This window comes from Volvox carteri, assembly GCF_000143455.1.
Source record: "Volvox carteri f. nagariensis unplaced genomic scaffold VOLCAscaffold_27, whole genome shotgun sequence".
NCBI lineage: Eukaryota > Viridiplantae > Chlorophyta > Chlorophyceae > Chlamydomonadales > Volvocaceae > Volvox > Volvox carteri.
The window spans coordinates 975,063-993,146 of NW_003307570.1; the positions used below are offsets into that span (position 1 = coordinate 975,063).

The 18,084-nt window shown below is 52.6% G+C and overlaps 2 protein-coding genes across 2 annotated transcripts in view; both read right to left on the reverse strand.

Moving 5' to 3' along the window:
* VOLCADRAFT_92695 (uncharacterized protein) overlaps positions 1-4,567 on the reverse strand; it is a gene marked incomplete at both ends in the record, with an annotated part of 19,617 nt that extends 15,050 nt beyond the window's left edge. The window contains 7 exons of the mRNA XM_002952070.1: positions 23-71; positions 272-574; positions 879-1,075; positions 2,031-2,171; positions 2,333-2,386; positions 3,034-3,186; positions 4,555-4,567. Coding sequence (XP_002952116.1) covers positions 23-71; positions 272-574; positions 879-1,075; positions 2,031-2,171; positions 2,333-2,386; positions 3,034-3,186; positions 4,555-4,567 — 910 coding nt within the window. The remainder of the gene's footprint in view (positions 1-22; positions 72-271; positions 575-878; positions 1,076-2,030; positions 2,172-2,332; positions 2,387-3,033; positions 3,187-4,554) is intronic.
* Positions 4,568-6,563: 1,996 nt separating this feature from the next.
* Positions 6,564-16,523, reverse strand: vmp6 (metalloproteinase, extracellular matrix glycoprotein VMP6; the record flags this gene model as incomplete). Its single annotated transcript, XM_002952071.1, has 4 exons — positions 6,564-6,959; positions 7,731-8,098; positions 11,795-12,350; positions 16,119-16,523. The coding sequence occupies 4 exons, from the start codon at positions 16,521-16,523 to the stop codon at positions 6,564-6,566; spliced, it is 1,725 nt and encodes a 574-aa protein (XP_002952117.1).
* Between the last annotated feature and the right edge of the window lie 1,561 nt (positions 16,524-18,084).

Below are 18,084 nucleotides of genomic sequence, written 5' to 3' on the forward strand. Positions count from 1 at the left end.
CCCTTCCCCCCTCCCCCCTCACCTCCTCCCCCTTTACCCAGGCCCAGACCCTCGCTGGTGGTTTGCACCAACTGCTACCGGTATTTGTGCGTTGTAGGTGAGCGGGTGTTTCCCTTCGTGACGTGTTTTGAATCACATCTCATTGCCCTTCCGCTTTCCCGTTCCCTACCTTTCCCCCTTTTCCCCCCCCTTCATTCCGGCAGTTCACATCCTCTTGGTTTCCTCGTGTGCGTGTACGTCATACCTTCCCCCCTCTCCCCCCCGCCCTCACCTGGAAGGCCCTCAACAGTGCCGCCGCCCCCACCCCGTGTAGAGGGGTATACACAGGCCGACCCAGGGGGCCCAGGGCCTCTCGCCGCCGCTCAGAGCTGACGTCGGCTGGGGGCAGGTACCGCAGCTGGCTGAGCCGGCGGTAGTAGGCGGAAGTGACGGTGACCCACGGGTCACTCAGCAGCGGTGAGGCCAGGAGCTCCTGCTCCGGGGGCAGCGGCCACAGCTCTAAATTGGCCTCAATGGCGGCGGCAATGCCGGCGTCGTGGGGCGGAATGATCTGACAGCCATTGCCCCAGTACACCTAGTTGGGGGTTGGGGGGAAGGGGGTGTGTTGGGGTCTTTGGCCGGTAGGCAGCGGGGGTAGGGAGTAAGGAAATCAGTCAGGGGAAAGGTAAGGAAAGGATAAGCTGACGGGGTTGTGAAGCGCGCGCATGTGTATGTGTGTATGTGTGTGTGTTGGTCCTCAGTGCTCAGTGTTCAGGGGCCACCCGCGCCCACCCGGGGCTGCCTCCGGCCCCAACTGCCAGGTGGGGTTAGGATACGACGTAATACACACATGTACGAATTTGTACACTTTACATACATACATACATAAGGCCAAGCACCTTGTAGCCGTTATACTCCTTGGGGTTATGAGACGCAGTGACCATGACGCCCGCCGCCGCCGCCAATTCCACCACCCCCGCCGCCACGAAGGGGGTGGGCACCATATTCCCGAACAGAGCCACACGCACACCCGCGCTGACGAACACTGCCGCAGTAATACGGGCGAACTCCAGAGAGCCGTACCGGCCGTCGTACCCTGGTTAAGAGGTTGCAGGCGGGTGCAGAGGGTGACGCAAGAGGGTTTCTAGTGACGTGTTTGAGCAGTCTTTGGTGGCTTTCCAGCAGTTCGTTAGCGGTTGGTTGACCGGTTTCGTTACTTAACAGTTGAGTTCTGGTTAGCGGTGCAGCCACAACTGTTTCGGCTAAGCTGGTTAGTTGCTTAATTTTTTACTTTCGTGCAGCATATCACGTCATAAGGCAAGGAAAAATAACATGTTCGGCTCTTCGTAATCCAATGCTACTAACAAGTTACAAGTTCCGCACACAAGTGCGGGTGTGTCCGTAAAAGCCGGGGGGCCCATGGACGTTGTATTGGTATTGATGCGGGTACGCGGGAGGTCATCTTCATTCTCCCTCGTCCGCTTCAGGGCGAAGCGCCTCAGCGCGACTTGCCTGGCCTCCCAAATTAGGGACTATACTAACGACATCATTATCAGTGTCTGTGGAGGCATGTACGGCAGGTAAAGGTAAAGGCTTGGACTAAATCAGCAATTATCTCAGCAATTTCTCAGCTCTGGCAGGCTAACCCAGGAATCATGTGCCGTGTGCCTGCGTTTTCCCCTGTCCCCCTAGGGTCGCCGTTCCCGCCTCATCCGCCTCCAGCGGCGGCGGCTCTATCTGCGTGTCTGTGTGTATGTCTGTGTGTGTGTGTGTCTGTGTGTGTGTGTCTGTGTGTGTGTGTCTGTGTGTGTGTGTCTGTGTGTGTGTCTGTGTGTGTGTGTCTGTGTGTGTGTGTCTGTGTGTGTGTCTGTGTGTGTGTCTGTGTGTGTGTGTGTCTGTGTGTGTGTGTGTCTGTGTGTGTGTGTGTCTGTGTGTGTGTGTGTGTGTCTGTGTGTGTGTGTGTGTCTGTGTGTGTGTCTGTGTGTGTCTGTGTGTGTGTGTGTCTGTGTGTGTGTGTCTGTGTGTGTGTGTCTGTGTGTGTGCTGACTCACCCACCACTACTCCCCCCCGGTTGAGCTGCTCGGGGCACTGCTGCTGCAGGTAGCGGCACAGCCCCTGCGCGGTCTGCTGCACCACCACCCCGTTCATGCGGGAGGTGCCGGGACCCAGCTTGCCACGCAGACCCGCAGTGCCTGCGGAGGGACCCGGGAAGGGGACCGGGAGCCCGGAAGGAACAAGAAGAACACCGCCGACATGAAAACAGACCACATCCGAGGCGGGGAGAGAGGGGGGAGGGGTAGAGGGAGGGGGAAAAAGCCAGAGCGAAGTGGGAGTGGGTGCTGAGGTCGCCTACGTGTCGCCGTGTGAGGCGGGAGGGCCCTGGATGGGGCCCCTGCGGTGTGGGGGGCTGCAGGGGCCAGGGAGGGGAAAGGAGAGGATCAGCGGGTGGAGAAGGGTGGGGCGGGAGTAGTAGCCGTGCGTGAGAGAGCAGAGGTGGCGGTTATAATGACATCAAGTGGTTCGGGGTAAAAGCAGTACGCGGAGAAAAGGGCAGTACGCGGGAAGGTAGGATGTCATGAGGTGTGCGGGATTGAATGGATGGTTGGATTTGGGGCAGGGATGGGTAGACCCAAGCGATGGGAATGAGCAAAAGATGAAGCTGGAAATGACACACACACACACACACGCACCCCTAGGGGACTAAGACCAGAGGGGACTTGGTATGAAAGAGGAAAAAAGGGGAGATGCGGGGAGAAAACGAAAACGGCCCTGACGGTTGAAAGTGCGTGGTGGCCAACTGGTACGGCAGCTTTTAACACACGTTTAAACCGCAAGCTGACTGCTAATCACACTAAAGACGCATGGATAAGCGAAGGGGCTAGATGCGGCGATCCACTTTCCAGTACCCCACTTGTGTGTCTGGGATGCCTGGAACGGGTCCCATAAGTGCGGCCAAATTATGATTCATATATCGCCTACACATATCGCTGGCCTATCTCCATGAACATGGCTAACCAACGAGTGTTGTTGATGGCCCAATGAACTACAGCTTACCGAAGTCCAGCCGATGGCTAAGCAGGTCGGAGAGGAGGTCCAGCTTCCCCTCATTCAGCAGCCCAGAAATGTATGTGCGCGACTTTGGATCTTTGTCCCAATTAAGCCATTGCTCAACCAAGGGATACACCGCAGATGGCGTGGCAGCAGCAGCTGAGGGCGCAATACGAGGCCTGCAAAGCCCTCAGCCATTGTGTAAGTGATGAGGATGACAGCTATATGTGGAATTTGTTGAAACGGGTCTGAGTTCGTGTACCTGCCCACATCGGAAGCGCGAGCGAGTCTACTCCGCTGAACTTGAGGCGAGACTTTCCAATTAAGTGCCATTGTACATAAAGTGGAGAGTTCAGAAAAACGTTCATCATAGCTTGTTATGGCAAAACCGTGACAAGCAAAGGCCAAACTGACGGTTGTTGGTTAGTTACAACTGACAAGCTCCGCACAAGTACGGGGGGCATCCGTAAAAGCCGGGACCCCCATGGACAGTCAGTTATCGTTATTGCGGCGCCAAGTAAGGACGTGGTTGTCCTCCCCCCCCCCCCCCCGCGTGAGCTCGACGCGCCTGAGTGCGGCGTGCCTGGCCTCCCTGACAAAACTAGTCACAGCTATGGGGATCTTCCTCCATAGTAGTTCACATTTTTGAGCCCTCAGAAGCCAATGTTCCCATCCTATTTAAGCTGAAATCCCCCATGTGCGGGGCACTAACAAAAAACACGTCAGCTCGTCCTCAACCGCTGGACAGTCACAAAGCCTGCGGGTACGTGCGGCACGTCCACGGCCATTTAGGCGTGATTAACTCCTAATTTCCCAAAACCTTATCGAAACGCATGTCCACCCGGTGCAATGGCCGGCGGCAGCACAGCCCCAACGTGAGCGGGCCAGCCCGACCTTGCTCCCCTACGACTAGGAGATACTCCCCCCTTACAGTTGCTCCAATGTGCCTCAATAGCCCGATCCCGTGACTCCGGCGGGAACTCCAGCGGGTCGGCTATAGGGTGTCAGCGCGCATCCATCCCGCATCAAGCCGCTTTTGAACACCACCAATAATAAAAAGTTTAACGATAGCATAGTACTTATCATTTGAAGTATGGCATACAATACATGTAAATTGCCATATACAGCCCAGGTAAATGTGTTTTGCTTCGTCCGGGGCTTGCGTGCTGGTCCGGGCATGTCCAGGATCGCAGCGTGCGCACTGGGCACGTGACTGAGATCTCTCCTTGGATCTAGATCCAATGCAAAGCCAAGCCATGCCCCGTCCTGATATAAAGTACTGTGAAATATATTGGCCACTCCTTCCAGTCTCCTAGCCGGTCTATCCAAAGTCCCGGTTGGCGGGCCCTGCCTGTGGCATGAACCAGCAAAAGCTACTGGGTGCTACGGGGAGGGTTCGGAGCGGACAGGCTATAACCAACCGGCCGGTTTCGGGTCGTGCTACCGGCTGAAACTAACCGGTCAGTTGACCGACCTGTCGCTACGTTTACCGACAGGGTCGTTTGGGTCACTGGTCGTGGCGCTGACCTGTCTGATCCATATATGTGTGTGTGTGTGTGAGTTACATGGTTGGGGGTGTGTGACCCCATACCTGTATAAGTACCCATACGAGCCGAAGGCCCAAGGGCAACATCTATATGCCTGAAAGCCACGGAGAACAGGAAACACCGCACATCAGCCCAGACTTAGCGTCCAAAGGGGGTAACTGAGTTTCGGTGAGCCCACATACGTTCCAACATCCTCGTCAAACGTAATGGTTCCCATTTGATCCATATGGGTTGGATAGCTGAGTCCCCCGGGGCCGGCTTTGGGTTGCAGTACAGTGCCGTTCAGCGGGCTGCTGCTGCTGCCAGTATCAGTGATACTGTTCCCCAAACGCCCGTTACAGCGCGTGACCCCGCCGAAGATATCTAGACTTGCGTGAACCATCTACATGCTGGTGTCAAAGTCACGACGGGCGTTTGAAGTCTGAGATGGTTACGCTTCGGTTCTGGCGATGAGTGCCTCATATCCGGATCAGCAACAGTGTTTTTCCTTGGGGTCTGGGGCTCGCTGCAATGCGTACTATTAGCATCAGCAGCTTACAGGCATAACCACAATAAAAAACCCAACCAAAAAGGGAGAGCCGCTTTATTACCTTCGCAAAGCTAAGGGAAATGGGCACAGGTGAAACTAAATACATTTTTGGTCCCTTAGGATGGACATATAAAACTCAACATCATTCAAAATGTTTTCCTCATCAACATCGTACGTTCAGGCGGGACATACCGACAGCGACGAATACCGACTGCACGTCTTCTTCATGACTATCGGAAAAGCTTTATTGACCTCAAATTGTTTTTTATTGTATCGTCATCTCACTTCCAGACCGCCAGATTTTCCACCCAGGAAGCTTCTGTCACACCATGGCCTTGCTTGCTCAGGTTGTCGATTCCGATCAGGTTGTCGATTTCGTCATGCCCCGCCGTACATCATCGTACCACAGCGACTCCATTCCCGCAACCTACACTCATTCCACCACCTCTCAAGAAGGCTATCTACCAGGATGGCTTCACACATACAGTATCCAGGCTGACGGCATTATCTCATAGATTGCCCGTTCAGCGCGCGCTGATGAGCTGGGTGGTCCGTCTGCCACCCCAAGATATTGTCAGGCGAATGTTGTAATCATTGGAAAGTGGGGTTGCAGTTGCTGCTCGTAGATTCAATGGACTCTACGAATCTCCTTTCAAAGCTTGTGCGCCGACATTAATTGGCCTATCAGAAAGGAAGGGGCATAACGAACGGGGCATCACATCGGTTAAATATACGAAAGGAGTGAGTATCTTAAAGATTGATGTTATTAAGGAATGCCAGGGAAATGCCAAGGGGCGGGAACGGGAGTTTCTTGGTACTCCCGTCTTTGTGACACCGCCGACTACCGGATGGGGTAGCCGCGGCGGTAGTCGACTTACTCAGCAACTTGGCGATCTGCATGCCCACTCCTGCTATTTAATAAAAACAACAATCTTAAATATATATATATATGTATATATGTATATATATACATATATATATTTATATATATATGTATATATATGTATATATGTGTGTATATGTATATGTATGTATATATATGTATATATGTATATATATATATACATATGTATATATGTATATATATATACATATATACATATGTTGCACATGAACAATACTGATACATTTTTTTAATACATTTTAGCTTTCGCGCAGACGTAAAAACTCCTTACGGAATATAATCATTGAATGAAATAGATTAAGTAAACTCGTCTGCTGTGATGCTACTGTGGATGTGCGACAAGCCCGAGTGCCAGCTGATGCACGTACGCATACACACACAATGAAGCAGCGCGCCCCAATAGGTAACGTCCGATATTAACCGACTACAGGCATGATCCAGGCCAAACCTCCCCCGCCTGCTCATCATGCTTGAAACAAACAAGCGAACGAAATGATGCCCCAATATGCATGTAATCGAGGGATGTACATCTAAAACTGCATTTGTCCTCCTACCCTTATTTGCGCGGTGGTGGAGGAGACTTGAGGCTGGTCTTGCTGGGCTGCGGCCGAGGGCTGGCCTGCGGCCGAGGGCTGGACGGCAGCCGGGGGCTGGGCGGCAGCCGGGGGCTGGACGGCAGTCGCGGGGTTGGGCTTGGGGGTTTCGGGGGTGGTGGTGGCGGCCTAGGGGGTGCTGGAGGGAGCGGCGGCTCCAGAGACTTCAGGGAGGGGCACTCGTCAGGAGTGGAATCGTATCGGCACAGGTGAACTCTGAGGATGTCCTTGCCACCGACCCAAAAACCGCTGTATACCACGAGATTGTAGGCGGTCAAATTTGTTTGGCTACGAGGTTGAATGGCGGTGACGCATGTAGTTTGACGGTTCGTGTATGGCTGCGCCAATGGATTATTGTCCTGCAGCATCACCAGGAAAGGGTCGGGAGACGAAGATGAGCGGGAGATACGTACGGCAGACGTACCTTAGAAGCCTAATTAGGAGACGTATAGACGTGCGGGAGAGAGGCAATGAAGCATGCAGCTGTGGAGGATTATCATTTGTGGCATCAACACAAACGTCGCCATGTCCCTGTAGCAAGCTACATTTACCTTTTAGAATATCTTTAAGCTATTACAGCTAAAAGATCACAGTAACGGTACGGTCCCGTAGTTACGAACCATACTCGTTAACTATACACACTAACTTTCTGTTGCGCTATCACAACCTAGCGTACGACAACAAGACTCCAGGAATGGAGATGGCGGCAGGTGGGCCGCATTTAAGCCACCCTGGTGAAGTGCTTCGGCCAGACACTTTCGTATTACTATACCAATGTTCGGAGTTCAAGACTCTGCTGTCACCGTTCTCGACTTATGTCTTCGAACTCCGATTTCCCGTACCGCTTCTCACTCCTAACTCTTATCCGTCCTTCGTGGTCGAGCCCCTCTCCTCCCACGGCCTTGCAACCCAACACTTCCGCAGAAAAGCCCGAGGTAAGGGATGGCTGTTACAGTCCCCCAAATATTACCTTCATCCGTGTGCATGGGAACCCGGCTAACGATCAGTCCTCAGGCGGAATCTGCCATCATTCACTTTGCGTGCCAACCCACTTTGCGTGCCAACCCACTTTGCGTGCCAACCCAAAACGATACGATACATACGTGGTAAAAATAATAATACAGGCTTACCAGAGAGGCGTTGAGTTCATGAATATTCACTTTGTTTGCGTAGAACGTTCCCAGTAAAGCATCCCCGCCCTTGTTGACTCGTACGGCGATGTACAGGTTCTTGCCTACGGTGGGCTCGCTGTACGACGGCAGCCAGTCGGGGACGACCCGGAGGTAGTTGCCATCGGGGGATAGGTAGGTGGCGGGCAGGCTGAAGCTGAGGGTGGTTCGTACTCGCAGTCGTGAGGAATCGATGCGGTCACCTCCTGGCGCGGGTGTGGCCCAGCCCAGGTAGGCCAACTCAGGAGCAGTCAGGCAGACATCTCCTCGGCCCATGAAGGTGGAATAATCATCGTACTCCATGCCATTCTGCCATGCGTGTTGAAGCCCTGTAGGCCCAGAAAGAACGCTCGTATGGTAAATAAAAATATAACATGACGCATGTTTTGAAGCCGTGTTGAGCAAGGAAAGGAGAGCGTAGGTATGGCACATGACAGGCCGTCAAGGTATAGCTTTAATAGATCTACCTGCTAGCTGCTGTACCATATTGTTCTAGACTGTAGCAGCAATAATAGTAATAATGACATTAATAATAACATAATATAACATAATATAACATATATTAATAGAAATAATAGCGGTAGTGATAGTATTATTAATAAATTAAATATTATAATAATAGCATTCAGCATCGCCTGGCAAGGATTCCAGCCACGCATTTTTAATAGCTTTACATCAGATTCCTTGCATCAGGAAGATAGAGGATGCAAAGACAGGTGTGGGCATGATTGTAGCAACACCTGTAGACGCATTGTCGTACAGTACGGCGCGCACATCGTGTCTATCAATACGCTCTGCCAACATCTTGGGAGGCCTTTTCAGCGGCCAGCTACTACACACTTCTTCACCGCGCGACTAACGCGCCAACACCTTATCTAGCCGCCTTACCGTAGTTGTGCATTGTTTCATGCATGATCGTCGCCATACGCTCCACGCCATAGGGGATGCTCAACAGCCATGACATAGTGCCAGGCAACAACGCCATGCTCCCTGCGCAACTCCAGTCTCGCGGTATAATGTATGTCCTATGGGTGAAGGCTGCAAATGCTTCAGCACCTAGCTGCTTTCGGGCTCCGGCGTCCCCATCCGGTGCAAGTTTTATACCGAACATACACATCTGAGCGTCCTCTGCCGTGCAATTGGCCTTCACGGTAATTACCTTGAACGCCGCGGCGTTCAGGGTAAACCTCCCGTAAGAGCACTGCGAGAGCTGTTTCGCGACGCCGTTGCTTCCATCACCGTTGGGTCCAAGGAATATCGCACGCATGAAGCTTTCATTATACGCGGCCGGATAGCCGCAAGAGGAGTAGTCCAGGATAATCACCAACCGACGCTGGTTGATTGTTTTCGTGTCCGGCAAGAGCTGTGGCTGCGCCGACAGGATTGCGGTATCATATCCCGGCACTGGATTGCAGGTACCAAAGACATCGATGTAGCACGGCTGCGAGCGGGTCGGGGGTAGACCGTTGAGAGCAGTTAGGGAAGGGGTAATAATCATATCAGGAGCATATATATATTAATTCTGTGTTTCGCTCGCCCGCGGATAATGAACGAAACGGCTTCCCTTATCAATCAGGCCGCCGTGGCCCCACTACTACGACCCCCTGTGATCTCCGTGAGTTGTCCGCAAGGAGGTTAGGGACCCCTAGGACCACTGTATGTGGAGTATTTATGTTATAATTACTAATTGGGTTCGTAGATCTCATGACCCCTTTCATAGAGGTCTGGTTCACCTCCATACGTCCAACTGCTTCCGTTACCGGTCAGCAAGGTGAGAGCCACCGCCGCTGTGTATTAATGCATTACTTGCTCTCATTATTAAAAACATTCTAATCGTTGTAATTTGTTGCTAGATAGACCTGTGTTACTCTTTTAATTTTTTATTTACCAAAAGGATCATTCTAGCAGCCGTACGTGCACATCCAGCAGCTAGCGCGATATATAATGCAGGCGCAGGTAAAAGGGTATCAGCAGCGTATTGGGGCATGCATGTATTTATATATGTCCTATATGTATTTGTATGAGCATGTTATTTAGTAAGAATGAGAAGGGAGAAAGAAGAAGATTCTACATGAATATGTATGTTTGTGGCGAGCAACGAATTGGTGCCGCGCATTCAAGATGTCGCCGCCCATGTCGCAGCAGCTTACGATAGTTAACAACGCTCCGGGCGCCACCGGCTGTCCAAGCTTGTCGGTCGCGGGGGGCTCGTAGCCCGGTGCGAGGGGTATCAGGGCGCCATCGCTCTGGTGGATGTTCCACTGGGGCTCCAGGTTGCCGTTCAGGAGGACCAGCTCGCCTGACACCTCGACTACCGTGGGCGCCGTAACAGCGGATGTTGTAGCGGGGGGAGGTGGCTGCCGTGATGCTGCCGGGCCCGACTGCTTGCCCGGCGGCGGCTTGGTTGCGGGTCCCGTCGACGGCTTGGGACCGGGGCTCGGCGGGGGTGGCTTCGACTCAAGGGAGCGAATGGAGGGGCATTCCCCTGGCGAGGACTCAAAGCGACAGAGGTGCACCCTGAGGACATCCGTGTTGGCCCAGGATCCGCCGTACACGACAAGCTTATACGCGGTCAAGTTTATCTGGCTCAGGGGTGTGATGGCGTTGATGTAGGTGATCTTGCGGTCAAAGGTGCTCGGGTTTGCGTTGTCCTAGTTAAAAATTAACATAAAAGGGGCACGTGGGAGGGAAGGCCGGTCGTCGGTTATGGCTGAGGTGGCTGGAGGACAAGGTGTTGAGAGAATTTAGCAGTGTCGGGTGAGCAAGTAATTAAGCCGCATGCCAAATGGGTTAGGAGTGCTGCTTGGAGTAGAGATCCGAGTCCGCCTTACGTAGCTAGATGCAGCATGCAGGGGTCTCGTTTCTAATACAACGGTCTTCTATCTCTCGATTGCCGATTGCACGCTGCGGCAAATGCATCTGTCTATCTGCTTGCATATGCAATAAAGCAAATGGCGGCGGCGGTTTGGCCGCCGGTTCTAGGTAGACAAATTGCTTAATGCCTATTTGCCGTTAACGATTGAAAAACTGCATTCCACCCGAGCGGCAAAGCCAAGTAAAGTCTTTTTCAATAGTCGTCACACTTGGATGGATCGGATCGGATGAACAGCAAGATATATCTTGCTGTTTGTGCGTGAGCGGAAGCGGCGACATAACGAAGCTAGTCGGTATATACCGACAAAGTTAGCTATATAATACACAAAGTTAGCTATATAATATACATTTATATGGCATATGATATCTATGCTATGTATAGCTTTAACTGCACAACGGTTGGTATTACCAAGCAAATAAAAAGACGCCATCAACCCACCGCTGTTGCATTAATCTCGTGGATATGCAACCTGTTTGCATAAAGGTTAGTTTGCAGTAAAGCATCCCCGCCCTTGTTGACTCGTACGGCGATGTACAGGTTCTTGCCTACGGTGGGCTCGCTGTACGACGGCAGCCAGTCGGGGACGACCCGGAGGTAGTTGCCATCGGGGGATAGGTAGGTGGCGGGCAGGCTGAAGCTGAGGGTGGTTCGTACTCGCAGTCGTGAGGAATCGATGCGGTCACCTCCTGGCGCGGGTGTGGCCCAGCCCAGGTAGGCCAACTCGGCGGCGTTGGGGCAGACTTGCCCCCTCCCCATCACGGTGGTATCGTCATTGCACTCAATGGCATCCTTCCAAGAATGGAATAGACCTGCATAGAGACAAAATGTGTATTGCCGTATTATTGTTATCTATTTCAGGAGTGTGTGTTTAGCGGCGGACTAAAGATAGACCAGCAGCCTGCCCGGTAGAAGCAAGGAGTCCTTTTACTCTCCTCGACAGTCGTGCATAAGCGCGCGCCTACATAATCGCCGTACCATATATACACACACATTATTTCCCACATCTACGACTCATCCTTACCTTGAGAGATGCATGCAACGCCATTCCGGCAAGCCCAACTAATAATTAACTAACCAACGGGTGTGAACACACTTTCATCCAACTGATCCTCCTCCGTCTCCACCCGTCCACCTAGCATGCACTGCTCACCGTAGCCATGGAGTACTTCTTGCATAATTGAGGTCCAGTTGTACACACCGCCAATGCGTCCGGACGTTAGCCAAACCCTGTTCCCGGGTAAAAGCGCTATACCCGAAAACGCGCAAGGTACTCGGGGAGGGATCACGTATACAATGCGGGTAAACTCTGAAAATGCCTTCTGACCTAAAACCCCCTTCGCCATGGCGTCAGCTGTAATGGAAGCAAATGTATAGCTGCATGACTGCACCACCCCATCCGAACAGGCAGCCTTCACTGTTATCACGGTGAACGCTGTGGTGTTCATGGTGAGCTTGCCATGTGAGCACTGCCTGTATTTCTCCGCAACACCGCCACTGCCATCACCATTGGGTCCTAGGAAGATTGAGCGCACAGCTGTTCCGTTAACAGCGGCGGGTGCACCGCAGGCGGAGTAGTCTAGAATTATGACGAGCATCCGCTGGTGTGTCTCTCGAGTGTCCGCCAAAAAGGCAGATTCGGCCGACAAGACGGCTGTCTGGGAGCCTGGCCCGGGGTTGCAGGTTCCTAGGGGGTCCATGCTGCAGGACTGCGAAGGCATGCGACGGGATGAGCGAGCGAGTAGGGAGATGAGTTAGGAATACGTATGATGTCCCCAATTCTCACGGCCATCATTTCAAATTGCAGCAACAGCAGCAGCAGCGGCAACAGCAGCGGCAACAGCAGCGGCAACAGCAGCGGCAACAGCAGCAGCTGCACTTCTTGACGGATGCCGAGTAGCCAACAGCCACTGCCCTTAAGGGCTAATATAAGCTTAGCGCCGGCCGGCATTAACGGATAACCGACGGATGAGCGGCGTGTAATAACCATAACAATAGTCCCTCACCAGGTGCGTCCATGCCACCAATGTGCGGGTGAGTAAATCAGATACACGTAGCAAAACAAAACAGTGTAGGGCCGCACTAACGGTCTTTCTCGTCCCGACCTTATATATACATGCATGGCACACTGCATCCGCCGCCTGTACCAAGAATGTGCCTGGACGAATGTGGTGATGATCGCACACACACACCGCAAAATCACGTGTGAGCACTTACGATGGTCACCAATGCTCCCGGCAACACGGGTCGCCCTGAGTCATCCGTCTTGGGGGGTTCAAAGTTGAGTGCGAGGGGTACCATGGAGCCGTCGTCCCGGCGGATTATCCACTGTGCCGTATGCTGCGAATGTGTATTCAGGAAGATGAGCTCGCCAGACACAGCCACTGTGCCTGAGTTAGTCACACTGCTGACGGTATCGGAACCAGAGGGAGGTGGCTTGCGGGCCGCTACTGGGCTCTGGCGCTTTGGCTGCGGGCTCGGTGGTGGTGGCACCCGCCGCACCAGGAGAGACGCAAGGGAAGGACATTCGTTTGGCGAGGCTGAGTACCGGCAGAGGCGCACATTGAGGATATCTGTGTCAACCCACAATCCAGCGTACACGACAAGCTTGTAGGCTGTCAGGTTTGTCTGGGTGAGGGATGCGCTGGCGGCAATTAGGTTAATCCTGCTGTCAGGAAGTACAAAGGCTGCTGGGTTGTTGTCCTGAGCAGGGAAGGTCGAAGGGGGAACATGGGATGGGAGCCATCCAATCCTTAGTAACAGCAGGCGGCAATTGGGTATTGTAGACGCAAAGGGTAATGCACATTGCAAATGGGAGGGAGCCGTAACATGCACGAGTGGTGGAATGCGAGGAGGATTGTGGACGAGATTGATACCAATAAACAATGAGGAGCGGTCCACGGGTTGGCGGCGCTAATGGCTGGCGGCTAATAGACAGGGGTGTCGGTGATGTGCTAATAAATGGCCTCTCTGTAATCTTGATCCTGTTGGCTTGTTGTATCCCATGAGGGTGAATCATGGGATCTGACATCCGCTGATTGGTGCATCTCCTGAAGTCGTGATATAACACGGTCCCCCTGCTTGTAGGCCGTGCTTATTGCTTTGGTAAAAATCCTTTGTGTGAGTGCTACCCTGGGCAGAGTAGTGTCTCTGGTTGCGTGGTGTGCTGCCCGAGCGGTGGTACGAGACCACCAATACTCAGGACTCGCACAAGTGTGTACGACTGCGGCCCCAGTCCGTATTGCCAAGTTTTCCCGGGCCCGTTGAGAGGCAGCTTGAGGTACAACCATTGCGACCTTAAGCAAGTCCCTCTTCTGCCAAATCTGGCAACACATGCAGAAATAAATGATGCATTTCAAAGAAATAAATGAAACATTGATTGCCGGTCTGGCAAGGTTCACCTTCGCAAAGCAGGCCATTCAAGAGAGTGCACCTCGCCATTTAATAATGATCATCAGAGCAGCCGTTACTTTGCAGCAGTCCTCCGCCCACTGTGTCGGCTTCCTACGTATCTAGAACCCCCGCTTACACGACACAACACGACACGAACGCACCATGGTCGCGTTGAGCTCGTGAATATTCACTTTGCTGGCGTACAGGGGCGTCAGAGAATCATCGCCGCCCTTGTTAACCCGCACGGCGAGGTACAGATTCTTGGCCAAGGTCCTGTTGCTGTACGACGGCAGCCAGTCGGGGACGACCCGGAGGTAGTTCCCTTCCGGCGTTAGGTAGGTGGCGGGTAGATTGAAGGACAGGACGGTGCCCACTCGGAGCACTGTGGAGTCGATGTGATCGCCGCGTGGCGCGGGTGTAGCCCAGCCCAGGTAGGCCAGCTCGGGCGCGTTGGGGCAAGCTCTTCCGGTTCCCATGGCCGTGGAGGCATCCTTAAACATTATCCCGTACTGCCATGCAGGCCACAGACCTGTGTGCGGACGCGCATAGAAACGCGCACTCACGATACGGGAGGCGCTCCATCGGCTATGTTGGGGCGTACGACACAAGGCACAGTATCCAACAAACGAGTTGGATTTGGCCACTCCAAGTAGCAGAAGCAGCAATACGCCTGAATTACCAAATTCATCATATGCTTTAGTCGCCGAAACAAGCATTCGGGGACTGGCTACAATAATTTAAAGCAGTTTCCATTGCATGGCACCATATATCCAGGGGTCGACAGGCCATGCCTTGGCAAGAGGAATTCCTAAACCGAAGAGCAATGCCATGTATGTGTGTGATTTTAACTGGCCTACTTGGCGGACACCCCGCACAAACCGAGGTTGCTTCTGTCAAGGGATCCGCAATTAACGGTTTTCGCATGATCAGCACGTATTCATGGAGAAACGAAGGTGGTACATATCAGTCATTTTCTGTAAATGAAAACTGCAAATGAATGACGCGTCGGCCCTTACCGTAACCCGAAAGGGTCATCGCCAGGGCCGTTTCCCAACGTGGTACGTACGCCGTCTGTAGCCAGATCTGTTTGCCAGGCCTCATCGCCATGCCAGACCACGAACACAACGCAGCCATGCCAGGCGGCAGGATGTAGGCTCTGTGGGTAAAGCTTGAAAACGCCGCTTTTCCGAGCAGTGCCGTTGCTGCGGCGTCGACATCCAAAGTCGCTTGCATTACGGCGCAGGTGCCGAACACGACTGCTGCGCAGCTGGCTTTGACGGTGACCACCTTGAATGCAGTGGCATTCAAGTTAAGTTTGCCATATGAGCATTGGGTGTACTTCAAGGCGGTGCCGCCGCTGCCATCGCCCTTTGGCCCCAAGAAGTTTGAGCGCACGATCGTTTCGTTGAGCGAGGCACGTAGACCGCAGTCTGAGTAATCCATAATGATCACCAGCAAGCGCTGATTGATTGTGCCCGTGTCCGGCAAAAGCTGGGGCAGCGGCGATAAGACGATGGTGTTGTCCTCAGCAACAGGGTTGCAGACACCGTAGACGTCAATCACGCACGACTGTGGGCAAGGGAGGAATAAATTAGGACACGTTAGGTAAGGAGGGACAGGATAGAATTCGGTCTCCAGTAGGACTCTGTAGGGTAGGCGGTCTCCGCACGCATGGCTCATCAGTCAACGGAGTGAGGCTGCAGTAGCGGCAACAGCCAAATGGAGCAGCTAAATACATGAAAACCACTTGTGGGCTACACTGTCGCCGTAGTGTTAGCCAGGGACAACTTGGGCAGATAAGTGCAGACTAGTTGCAGGCAAGGACATGCTATTCTGGGCTTATCGCAGAAGCAAGTTAGGCAGTTAAGTACATGATGCCCCCAGCATGTATAGGGCTGGCAAGTGTCTAGCAGGACTACAGCGTGTTCGGGCTGTGGCTGAGCAGGGAAATAAAAAACTAGCTAGGAACGTTCAGCAAAAGTAATGTCACGATTTTGAGGATGTAGAGGAAGTAGAAGGCAAGGGCAGCTATCGCGGGAGTGATGTGCCGATCGGTCAGTCTGCTGTGCGGCACCACAACTTACAATAGTCACCAGTGCTCCGGGCGCCAGGGCCTGTCCAAGTTCATCTGTCTTGGGGGGCTCGTATCCGAGTGCGATAGGTGTCAGCAAACCGTTGCCCGTGCGGATGGCCCATTGAGCTGAATATTGCTGTTGGGTGTCTATGAACACGAGCTCGCCCGACACATCCAATGCTGCAGTGCTTGTGCTCGCGACAGAGGAGGCGTCTTCAGGGCCGGAGACCGCTTCAGGAGGCTCTCCTCCAAACGTAAAGCTACCGAACTCAGTGGCCTCGGCGCCCTCCTGGCATAGTCCTGTGGCATGGCGGGTTGTAGCAGTAGCATGGATGAGACAAGATGGCGTCCTGTATTTGCTGTCGTACAGTACGGCACACTTCGATAAACATATCCTTGAAGGATAGCCATTCATTAAGGCTGAGGACTTTCGATCGCAAGGTTTGATTATAATCACTCCGATTCGAGTGATCGAGACATAAATGGCTCAGACGGCACCTCTTGGGTGGACTAGCTCTTTCAGAAGAGGTCCTAATGCGTCCCCGGCTGGTTAGTGGCCTTGTGCCATAGTTTATATGCTCAGCCCCAGATTTGCGCCTGCTGATGGGGGCGGGCTGGTGATTGGTGGAACATCCAACCATGTATATCACATACCGGTGGATGTTTTTTTTCGGGAGACACGGGCCATCGGGGATGAGGCCGCAGGCGTTTAAGAGTATAAGTGCGAAAACAAATTACTGGTGACCAATAGCAGCTCCGAACCCTTTCATAGCTAATCCCCTTCAGGACAATTAACCCCGGGATGTGCTAATTGTCCTGGAGTGAATATTACTTTATATAAAGACGTGAAAAAAAGCGCATTCCCATCATTTTGAGAGGACAGGCCTTTCCGGCGGCCAGCTACCGCACGCCCCGACGACGACGTAACGCTCTCTTAACTGGGACCTACAGTATTCTCATTTACGACATTCACTTACAATTCTAAGCTAGGATAGCTAGCCATTCATGCTGTGGTTTTGGAGGACAACTCAACGGAACCTGATTTTTAACGCGAGTATTTAAAAAGTCAGCTGGTTACGAATGCGAGCGATGGCGGGCATCCTGTATGCCTTCCTACTTCTTCACGGCTGGAAAGAGTCCGAATAAAAAATACATATTGTTAATGGATATAACGAAAGTTCGGATCCATGATTATTGTTCCGACTCTTTAGCGAGTTTTCCCTGCGTGATACGTACCCCTGAAAGCCGTCAACGACAGCAGCAGCATAAGTGGCAGCACCAGACGCCTCATGGTGGCAGTAGCCTTGCTTTTGAATTACGACTCAGGGAGTGGTGGGGAATAAAACCGACAACAAGCGCGCTTCCCTGCGCGCGGCACACGACAAACGTATTTAGATCTCTCACGGCAGTAACTAACGCAAGAAGGAACGAACGAAGAGAAGAAATGAAAGAAGAAAGAAAGTGACCACAAGACATCACACAGGCCAAGTGGAAAGGCAGCGGGCCACGCGCAGGTGTTTCCCTGGACAAAATATCCAGTATGAACCAATTCAATAAAATCATACCTGATGACAAGAAAATAAGTCCGTCGATTGCCGCGGTGCTTGTCGCTGTGCTTTGCCTATTACATCTGCCGCACGTTTGTAGGACGGGCGAAGACTGGCGCTGTGGTTATTATAGCTTCCTGAACACCGTGCGATGCTTTTTATAGATAGGTTTCAGGGGTATTTATCGTGGATGCGTTCAGGAGCTCCTGTACAGTGCCTGTTGGGCCTGTTGGTGTGAATAACCTTTTCGCTGGTGCCCCTCGGTTCCAAGCAACGCACGATATCAAGCGCTCGGATCCGCCCAGCCCACCCGCCGGTAGGTTCTTTCCGCATTCGGTAACAGCCCTGCAGCTTTAAATTCTATTAAAAGATGGATGAATTTGAATTACATCACATACGCAAATAAAGCTTGACACATCTTGTTAAAAA